This window comes from Nannospalax galili, unplaced genomic scaffold (assembly GCF_000622305.1).
Source record: "Nannospalax galili isolate Female #2095 unplaced genomic scaffold, S.galili_v1.0 scaffold792, whole genome shotgun sequence".
NCBI lineage: Eukaryota > Metazoa > Chordata > Mammalia > Rodentia > Spalacidae > Nannospalax > Nannospalax galili.
Genome location: NW_008331036.1, coordinates 1,316,622 through 1,327,709, shown reverse-complemented (window position 1 = coordinate 1,327,709; position 11,088 = coordinate 1,316,622). Strand labels below are relative to the sequence as shown.

The 11,088-nt window shown below is 45.4% G+C and overlaps 1 protein-coding gene across 1 annotated transcript; it reads right to left on the bottom strand.

The window, feature by feature from the left end:
- Positions 1-767: 767 nt before the first annotated feature.
- On the bottom strand, positions 768-10,495 carry Adamts1 (ADAM metallopeptidase with thrombospondin type 1 motif 1). Its single transcript, XM_008856095.3, has 9 exons — positions 9,370-10,495; positions 7,528-7,874; positions 7,051-7,183; positions 6,526-6,693; positions 5,660-5,946; positions 5,257-5,443; positions 4,974-5,149; positions 3,854-4,029; positions 768-3,087 (listed from the first exon to the last, which is right to left on the bottom strand). The coding sequence occupies exons 1-9, from the start codon at positions 10,097-10,099 to the stop codon at positions 2,388-2,390; spliced, it is 2,904 nt and encodes a 967-aa protein (XP_008854317.1). The 5' UTR covers positions 10,100-10,495; the 3' UTR covers positions 768-2,387.
- Between the last annotated feature and the right edge of the window lie 593 nt (positions 10,496-11,088).

The window sequence follows — 11,088 nt, the reverse complement described above, 5'->3', positions numbered from 1 at the left end:
TTTCTGAGTTGCATAAGCAAGTTCTATATTGAAATGGAAAAAGACTTAATCCATAATATGAGAAGACTTTATCTTTTGGTCTTATAGTACTGTTGGTAATATAAAAGTTAACCAGATTAGCATGTCTCTTCCACTACAGTCCAGTCTGAAGGATACAGGTGAGTCCTGAGAATCATCCCTTCAGTTACTGAGGGGAACACCTTGAATAGCTACAGGTAATTAAAAATTATCATTTGAAGCTGAAGTTAGCATTTTGTTATAGTATGTTGAAAAAAAATCATGCTAAGGATGGAAAAAAAATTGAATATAGAGTTGGAAATGTAAGTGATTAATCAAATAATTAGTCTCTCAGAAAACAGTTTACTCAGAGTGACATAGTTACTTTGTAAACAATCTTAGTCATTGATGCACCATTCAGTTTTGAAAATATAATTACCTACAAAAGGCTAGAGTCCTGGGTTTTCCAAGATTTCTCCAAAATGCCTCAGATATTACTGGTGAGCTAGGCAAAGATTTGGGAGTGTTGATTTACCATTGCTGTCTGTCTCAAATGTGATTGATGAGACATCGTTTCTAGTCAATACCTCAAATGCATTCATGTAATCTTATGTGATATCTATTCAATACCTTAAATGCATTCATATAATCTTATGTGATATAATTAATGAGACAAAATTCCAAAACACATTTGAAACTGCATATTTTTCCATTTCATTTACCACATCAAAGGTTGACAAGAAGGCTCATAGAACAAATCTGGCCCACCATTTGTCTTTATGAATAAAGTTTTATTAGAACACAGCCATGATCATTCATTTACATATCATTTATGGCTGCTTTCATGCCTACAATAGCAATGTTGCATGGTCGTGACAGAGAAAGTACAGCTTACAAAGCAGTCATTATCTGGCTCTTTACAGAAATTTGCCAACCCCATTAGTAACAATCTTATCACTAAAAATATTGGTAACTGCTTTTTTACTAGCACTTCTACAAACATGAAATACATTTCATTCAACTAAATCTTATTTCCAAAGAACCTACTTAAAAATTGCCTTGAAATCCATGTTTGAGAATCTTCAAATTTCTTGCCCAGGAGTTAATCCCCAGTTCAGAAAAACAGATACACATTTAAAAGTGTTCTTTTATTATTTCTAGTTAACATATATTGTATAAATACTCTATTTTTATATGCACTTTTACAAAAGTGATATAACTTAAAGGTTTTAATCATTAGAAATAAATGTATAAAAATAAATATGTTATCATAGGCATTTATTATAAACTATAGTCCTTCTTAGAAGGAACACAGAAACCAATACTTATAAAGTACATATAATTTATAGTAACATATTTTACTATATACATATGGAAAGTTATATTCTCTCTCAGTAGAAGAGCTGAACAGACATTCACCAGGATACGACTGTTGACAAGCTGCCAGGAATGGACCTGCTACCCTGCAGCAGCTTCCCACTGTGAGACAAAATGAACTCGGTCTTCTCAAACCCACCAAACCCATGGACCCTGTTCTCCACACCCCATTCTTGCTCTGCATGACATCCTTTCTGTGTGGTCCTCCTGACTTAAGTGAGACATGGGTGATCTTTTCACACCTAGTCCCCAAATAGGCTTACCTAGGGAGAAAAGTACAGGAGGAGGCTCAGCTCACTGCACCTTCTGCAGTGCTTGTGAGCACCTTTACTTCACTACTTTGTCTTTCTGTGAACTTAATGCACATTTCATAAATAGGTGAATTGTTTCTACCTCAAAATGAATTACACAGTTAAAGACCAAGATGGTACAAGGCACCACGAACCCTTTCACATATGTGTGACTTTCTTTCATGTTGAATTATCTGAACTCTTCATTCTTGGTAGAAATGATGCATAAACATTCTCTGAAACCACTGCACTCATAAACTGCTAAGCAACCATTTAGTTTGTACACCTTTCTCCTCCCATGGCTGGCAAGGTAAAGTAAGCCATGTCTGAAATATCATCTCATCTTTCTTCTGCTTTGCTTTTCCCAACCCCCAGGATACAAAGTGTTTAATCAGTACCAAGAAACAGGGCTTGCAGTCCTTGTCTGACTCTGACAGTTGTTTCAGCAATAGATGTAACGAAAGAAATACTAGTAAGGCCCTGGGGCTTCATCATGCTATATATCATTTCTCAGACGCTAATAATCCTCATTAACTACCTTATCAAATTTTAACTGGCAGGATAGTGTCCTGATCTACCTGCACTGCTCTCTACCTCCCTCCATACTCCCACCTCATTGACACACCTTACTTGTTACTGGTTAGATACAATGGATCCCTCCAGTACTCTAGGTTTTAGTGCATCAGCCCTCCCACACTCCCTTTTCCTCAAAGTGGGCACTCCTTAACTGCACTCTGCTAACACGCAAAAGTCTATGTAATGCTTTGGTTTCTTTAAAGGATCACAGCTCTCATTGGATAACACTCCCCCATCGTGGGACACACACTTCAAGGTTCTCTTCTTGTAACCCTTCCCACAAGTCTTAGAACATGGTGACCAGTCCCCCAGCTGCCAATGTGGGCAAGGCAGGTCTGCACAAGGTCTGGTGCTGGCTGGCTTCACTTCTTTTGCACACTCCGAAGCAGGGTGTCCGTTAATGTCTCTGCAGTCAACTAATCTTCTCTGCCAACCCGAACCACATGACTTAGAACACTCTCCCCACTCTTCAATGACCCACTCTGAAAACGTAGGGATAGCGTTGAAAGACTCCTTCTTCTTCTTCACGAAATAGGTGTATTTGATTTTGGGTAGAACAGCATGGCCCACAGTGAGAACCTGGATGGTTAAGGGTTCTTTGAGTGGACTAAAGCTGCGGATTCTTTCCAGTGCTGCCGAGGAGCCGCTGTACCTTAAGAACGTACCTTTGTAGGTTAGGTCTTGCTCCAGAGTGGACAGAGTGAAGTTCCCGTTCAGAATATAGGTACCATCGGCTGCTTTGATGGCAAGAAAGCTTCCATTGCTTCTGGACCCCTTCTGATTCCTCTGTTTGACTTCAATGTTTGTGGCTCCAGTGGGAATTGTGACGATGTCATGATACCCAGGTCTGTGGCAGAGAAAAAAGGGGTGAATCTTTCTTTCATTGATTAATGAACTGCTTAGCTTAAAAATGCATAACACTTTTGAAAACGATTTTCCTTACTTCTATAAAATTGTCTAAAATTATAAGGTCTCTGAAGTATGAGGTTTTTTTTTTATATTTTGATTAATTAATTAATTTATTTTGGGTTTCTGAGACAAGGTCTCACTTGTGCCTCAGACTGTTTTGGAACTCACTATGTAGTCCAGGTTAGCCTATAACACACCACAATCATCCTCCATCAGCCTCACAAGTTTTGGGATTACATGAAGTATGTGGGTTTTGTTTTTGTTTTAAATTTGTATATTATTATTTTATGTGTAAGAGTGTTCTGCTTGCATATATATAATTGTACCCATGCCATGCAATGCCCACGGAGGCCATCAGAGGTTGTCAGATGCACGGGAACTAGAATTAAGGCCAGTTATTAGCCTGTATGTGGGTGCTGGGAACCAGTGCTTTTAACAGCTAAGCCATCTCTCCAGCCGTTTTTTGAGACGGGGTCTCATGTAGTTCATACTATCCTGAAACGAGGTAGCCAAAGATGACCCTGAACATAAGATTTTCTGGTCTCTCTTGTCTGCAGCTCCTATGTGCTAGGATTACAGGTATGTGCCATCATGTCCAGGCTTATGCACTGCTGGGAACTGAGCCCAGGGCCTTGTGAATGCTAGGTAGGCTCTCTAGTCATAGATTACATCCCCAACCTTGAAGTGTGTTTTTTCAAATGTACCTTGTACTGGTAACTGTTCCTGATATTTTCTTGCACGTAGATCCATTTCCTCCACACACACCACATTTATCGAATTTCATTTTAGAGTCTATGATGCGATCACAACCGGCTTTGACACACTGTCCTTGCACACAGACAGAAGTAGAGTCTGGACTACAGGGGGTGCCATCTACAACCTGAGAAGAGAAGATCGGGTATCTGGTGGTCAAATATCAGAAGGGAAGGGCACAGGCTACACAGTCATGAACCTTTTCCTCTTAGCTTTCTTGACCATGCTATTTAATACAGTATTCTCCTCTCCTGCCAAACATTACCACCCTTCTCTTCAGCTCTATTTTGAATACTTTCTACACCTCTCTGAAAAAAATTACAAATGTCTTGATTATTTGTTTATTGGTCTACCTTCCCTCTAAAGATCAACAGAAGTAGAGCTTATTGTCAGATTGATTATTGCTCTATCTTCAGTGCCTGGAATTCCATAGAGCAGCACAAGGTACTTTATACATTACTTGCTGAATGCTGAATCTGCAACTCAGACTATTTTCATAGCCCTCAGCACTAATGACACAGGATAACCTTAAGCATACTTAATTTCATTTTCTACTTCATGGCAACATTTATCCCCTGAGCAAAACACCGAAAGAAATGGTGATTCTCTTTGTTCAAAGTGTGTTCCAATATAATTACAATGCTCAAACTTTCATCTTAATAAGTATGCATCCATGTGCTACTGCTAGTTACACAGTAACAAGTACTTTGGACTATTTTCTAAAACCTCCAGCTGTTGTGTTAATATATAATTTCTCTAACCATAAATTGTTATACGTGAAACCTAGTTATACAGAAAAGCTCTTGATTTTCCAAAGGGCTTTTCTTCGGATGTAAAGGAGTAATAATAAGCAACTGCAAGAATCTTAAGTGCTATCAATGTTTCAGCTTCCTTTATAAGTTAAAGCAACGCAAACTTCAAAGCAGGAAGCTGCCCATGCATTTAGAAGAATACATCCTAAATTCAAAACCAAACATATGTTATACAGAAGAGAGTGAAAAAGTCTGCAAGAAAGGTAGCAAGTGAAGACCTTTGGCTCATTAGCAAATACAAGTGTTTAAAAGTATCTACCTTGGGCTGTAAAACAAAGAAGTAGCCAATGCCTTTGGCTTGACAGATGAGCTTGCACCTGTCCTTTGGTGAGACGCCAGCATACTTGGGTGTCCATTCCACCTTGGGCTCATTCCCAAAAGAAGCTTTTGAAAACTCATTGTGTGCTTCACATTGCTCCTCTCTAAAGGTTTTTCCTGAAAAGAGAAGGACATGATGATGTTACTGGTTTTCAACTTTCAGCCACCTGCTGTGGGCTTGTCTTATGCCCCATTTCTGAATGCTGAGGCGTAGTGTTACTCACCATTATTATCTGGGCAGTCCTTAGTGTTGCAAGACATATAGCGCACTCGTCTCCCTTCACAGTACTTCCCTCCATTCTTTGGGACTGGGTTGTCACATTCTCTCATTGTATACTGCACACCTCCACCGCAGGTTCTTGAACACTCTCCCCAGGGTCCCCATGTCCCCCAGCTTCCATGAACAGGGGTCTAAGTAGGGATACAAACATCACTGTTAGAATTTGCTTAAGAGACCTTTTAGGGAATCAAAGAGAGAAATATGAAACAGAGACTCATTCTCTTGTACTCCCACTAGGGGACACAGACAAATGTGTGTCTGAGTAAGAACTTTTAAGGATCACTTTGTTCTTTCCAATTCTGAATTCTGAATTCTGATGGGGCAAAATATGTCTCAGAAAAACTCACATCAAAATGCTTCATGTTGGTCTTGTTCACACATGTGCCGCTGACACACCATTTTCCTTCTCCACAGCTAGTGCCGTCTGCCCAAGGGAAATGTTTCGTTTGGCACACCAGCATGCCACCCGAGTTACCAGTGCACCACAATGTGCTGCATGTGCTGCTTGCATCAGGGCAGTGTTTGGATTCTTCTCCAAATGTGAACTGGCACTGACGGTTGACATCGTACAAAGTACCAGGGAGATGGGATGGGAGCTTGATGGGATTCTGCGGCTTGTCCATCAAACATTCCCCTACAAAGAACATGCCAAACTGTATTAACACAATTCTGAAAACATGCAAGGTGCACTGATCATGCAGATATTTACCACATGAGATAATATATAGTCATTTGCCAATAGCATTTTGGGAAAAAAATGCCAGAGAGATTTAGAATTTATTAATATAGTATCCTCAACACGATATTTCTGGATTAACCATGTCAAGGAGTTACTGTTCTATTTAAAATATGAATAAATGGATGTAGGGAGCTACTCAGCTAGAAGCACTATCTTTCACTGGGAAGGAAGAGTTGAAACTTATGATCATGACAGTAAAAAGTAATTTTGAAGGAGGGAAAACAGAGCTGGGTACGGTGGTGCAAGCTTTTAATCCCAGCACTCAGAAGGAAGAGACAAGCCAATCTCTATGGGATCAAGGCCAGCTTGGTCTACATATTGAGTCCCAGACCTGTTGGGGCTACAGGGAGACCCTGTCTCAAAAGAAAAAAGAGGGAAAAATCAAATTGATCAAAAATCAAATTGCCCTTTTAAATAGAATCATATATACAAAAGGCTGAATACTATCTACAATGAGTAGCTCTGGCACCTTACCGTGGCCGTTATCCAGGAACGATGTGACCATGTAGGCACTGCACAAAGACCATGGTTGGCTGTGGTTCAAACTGGAAATCATGGGGGCCATCAGGTGGGAATTCTCATTCACAATATTAAGGCTGGCACAGTGCTTTGCATCATCATGTGGCATGTTAAACACGTGGCCTGGGAAGCAACCAAAGCCCACATTAAAACACAGGTCACATACAGCTCTGACTTTTCCCAGCAGGGACACATTTTGTCCCAAAGGATATGCCTACAGAAGGAAATATATTTGAGACAATTTGTTTTGGTGACAATGTCTTATTTTTCACAGAGTATAAACAAACATGTCAAATTTTAAACATCCATAGTCTTACTTTAGTTCTTATTCTGCTAAGACTGTATTTCACATGGTGGAAAACATCTCCTATGATTTTTAATGTGCCCTAGTACCTAAAATTGCAATAGAATCTGCAATATTATCTTCCTCTCAAATTTAAATATTGCAGTAGGCTTAACTTGTACCCTGAACCCACTTACCTAACTCATGGGCTGTGGTAAAGGCAGCTTGTAAACCATCATCTTCTATGACTGAGCAGCTTCTGCTGGGGTCACACACTGTTCCAACATCAGCCATCCCAAGAGTATCACATGTACGGGCACCACATAGATCCTACAAAGAACCAAGGTAAATCCTTACTAATAAAGACATTATGAAATTGAGACATTTCAGATGGTTATGTCTGCACATGTGTTTTGGAGCATATACATTCACTATTGTTGTGCTCAAAAGACAATCTGCAGCTTTAATCAATACGGTCCCTAACACACTGAAAATAGAAATGCACAGCTTGAGATATTGAAATTATAGTAGAAATGAGTACAATAAGCCAAGCTAGCTAATTTTAAAAAAGGTGAAAAAGCACTGATGAGATGCCTTTTATCCATCTGTGTGGTACAAGGCTGACTTCTACTTCCACTGGGACACAATGAAAATTGTTGCCATCTTGATCTCACCTGTCTGGTGAAGAGGATTGCTGTGTCGTAGTGTTCTGCATCTCGGTCACTGGGAGGGTTGTGCTGCTTCTGCCATTTGCAGAAGTTCTGCAGGGTGAGAGCAGCATTAGAGGTCACTTCCGGCCCCTTCTGCTCCTCATAAATGACCATAATCTTCACCACCAACAGGCTAATTGAATTCCGAATACTGGGGTGTTTGTAAAACCTGGCTGCCACAGAGAACAGGGTCAGAAGGTAATGCTTTAGACCACTGCCATGGAACTCAGCCATGGACTGGTCAGCCACAAGCATGGCTTCCACATAGCGAGGGCTGGACACAAATCGCTTCTTTCTTATGCTTCCAGGTCCTGTACAGAGAAAAGAAAGACAGTTTGCTCATGGGCAGTCGCTCCAAGAATAGCGACCTTGCTAGAGTATATAAAGAAAGTTAGGCAATCAAAGCAAATAAAACTGAAACATACTGGGAACAACTATAACACATCTACTTGCATCTCTTTTTACTGGAAATGTTACTTTTTAAAGTTTTCCGTTTGTTTTAAACAAAACAAAGAGAAACAAACAAAAAATACCCCCACTAACTCTGCTGTGCCTGTGTCAGCAGGATTTCTTTTGTTGCCTTTGAAAATCTACACTGTAAGCAAGGCAGTGTGCATATCCTCCTACCCAGCTGTAGTAAAAACTTGGAGCAAAAGCACCAGGCAGTGTGCCCTGAGTCACTCTTCCACTCTAGAAGCCAGGGCTCAAATCCTGAATGAGATCATCCGACAACACGTGGAAGGCTTAGGGCAGGGCTGGGGCCTTGGCCAAGGGGCGGGGCTTGAAGGAATCTCAGCCTTCTTGGCTCAGCTCTTTCATTCCAGGGGTCCCTGGGGGCGCTCTGCTCTCGCCAATTCCGGGCACTAGGACCACCCACTCTGCCCAGCGGTCTATTCCCCCTCGTTCCCACTGCCTCAGGGAAATAAGTTCCCGTTTCGAGTCAAGTCTGACTTTTTTGGAAAAGAGCCCTTCTTCAGACTACTGACTGACATTCAAGCCCTGGGAAGTCCACCCCACTAGCGCCATCTGCTATCAGGAGCAGAAAATCAAGGGCAAGGGGTGGAGTAAGGGGAATCTAAAACGAGACACTTGAGGAGAAACAAGAGAAAAGGTACGAAAGTGATCAAATGAACTGGATGGTAAGTACTGCACATAGAAGAGGCAAGGGAAGGCGGAGCAGTAATAATCTGCAGCGGCTCCAGAGCAGAAGGAAGGCCGCGAGAGGGAGTGCAAACCCGGAGGCCCTGCTCCGAGGCGCAAGGAGGTGGGACAAGCTGGGAAGAGACCTCCCAAGCAGGTTGGGCAGAGGGGCCCCTCCGCCTTCCAGAGTCAGTCTTTTAAGAGGGGGCCGAGGACTAAAGGCCACAGAATAGAGATCGCAGCACAGGTGCCCAGGGTCGCGGACACATTTCGAGGTCACTATCGCGCCTCTACTTCACCCATCTCCGCCCTCCGGTGAGGGCTGTGCGCACGCAAGCAGTCAGAGGTTACAAAACTCAGCGCGAAGCTACAACCCAGCCCAAGTGAACTCATAAACTCATCAGAAAGGATTGAAGGATAGAAATAAGTCTTACAAGCTTACATTTAACTAAAGAGTAACAAACTTCCCAGGGGAAGCACTTCGCCTTAGTCTGCAAGAAGTGTGCTTTGCTTCTCCCTTAGATATTCGGGCAAATACATTCAATGTTCTAGCAGGATTTGATCAACTGATTTTGCGGATCACTATCCCAAGCCTCAAACTTCTTTTCTCTACTGCAGATCTCCGTCCACTGCACAGAGCAGGGCAGGGGTGGATGGAACTTTTACCTGTTGGCTGTCCAGGACGTTGCTGTATGGAATCCCGGGGCGGCCAATGACGCCGGGCGTCCTGGGTCTCAGGTTTGGAGTCGCTGGAGGGTAAGGTATCATCGTCCACGACTCCGCATTTGGCACCGGCGCTGCCCCGCCGCCTCCGCCTTAGGAGATGGAACTGTGGCCGAACCGGTGGCTCCTCCCCGGGGGCTACAGGGGCCAGGTGCTTGGTGGCGGCGGCAGGAGCCGGCTGGATGAAGAACTCCTCGCCCTGCAGGTAGAAGGCGCCGCGCACGCCTTGGCAGAGGCTGAGGGCTGCAGCGGAGCTGGGGTCACCATTCACTGTGCCCGAGTAGAAGCAGTGCGCCAGGTCCCCGGCTGGGTCTAGAGGCTGCGCCTCGGGCCTGGGACTGCGCCCCACCGTCTGGAGCGTGAAACCAGGCGCCAAGAAACCGCTGTCCGGCTGCAGCTTCAGGTGCAACCTCTGGCCGAAGGCATCCAGGTGGAGGCGCGCGGTGGTCTGGGGCCCTGGGGTGCGCTCCAGGGAAGGCAGCACGAGCTCCTCATCCTCTTCCGCGGGGCGTCCGTGCGCACCCCGCACGCACAGCAGCACTGCGGGCGCAGCCAGCACCAGCAGCAGCATGGGCGAAGGCGGAGAGCTCCAAGCCCGTGTTGCTCGCTGGGCGCCCCGCATGCCGCAGCGAGGCCTGTGGGTGCGTGATCCCGAAAGGACTGTGGGCTGCATTGGAGTTCCGAGAGACTGCGCGCCACAGCGCACCTGGCTTTTGTTCGCTTAGAAGCGCGGAGCTCCGCTGGCAGTGCTCCAGATCAAGTTCACGCTCACTTATTCTTTGAAAGTGCGCGCAGAGCCAGCAAACCGCTGGTCACCTAGAAGGAGGCGCTGCGGGTTTGCAGGCGGGCGGGCACTTTTTCTTCCAGCACTGAGTTGGAAGCACCGCACGGCTGGAGATGCCAAGCGGTTGCTGCGGGATCAAGAAGCGCTCCGGGGCTGGGGGACAAGTCCAGGATCGGCCCCTGGACACTTCGTCCTCCGCCGTTGCCGCGGCGTGGCTCGCTCTGAGCTGGGCTCTGCCCTCTCCGCTCGGCTGTGCGCTCTGGCCTTGCGATAGCACCTGGCTCGGAGTCGCTATCCAGCGAGTGCAAGAATCGGGCAGCCCGGGCCGTCCCTTTATAGCCCCGAAAGAGCCCCTCCTCCACCTTGGCCTGCTTTCCATCCCTGCGACGCCGCCCCCTGAGCTCAATCGGTGCTCTACCACGCTCAGCGCCGCAGGCCCTGGAGGGGGAGGGGGCAGCCTCCGCGCTGGCCAGAAGCCACCGCTCGTCACTCTGGGGGCGTAGAACTCCGAAACTGCGCGGTGAACAGTGTTTGGTACTGCGCGGGCTGTTCTGGGGAGAGAGCTGACCCTTCTACTCGTCTCTCCCCCTATGGATTTCCCGAACCACCTTGACTTCCCGTCGCCCCTTGGGTTCCCGGTGGAGGGGGAGGGGGCAGCCTCCGCGCTGGCCAGAAGCCACCGCTCGTCACTCTGGGGGCGTAGAACTCCGAAACTGCGCGGTGAACAGTGTTTGGTACTGCGCGGGCTGTTCTGGGGAGAGAGCTGACCCTTCTACTCGTCTCTCCCCCTATGGATTTCCCGAACCACCTTGACTTCCCGTCGCCCCTTGGGTTCCCGGTGGGCTGTAATTTCCAAAACCCAGCCTGTGGGGGCGGGG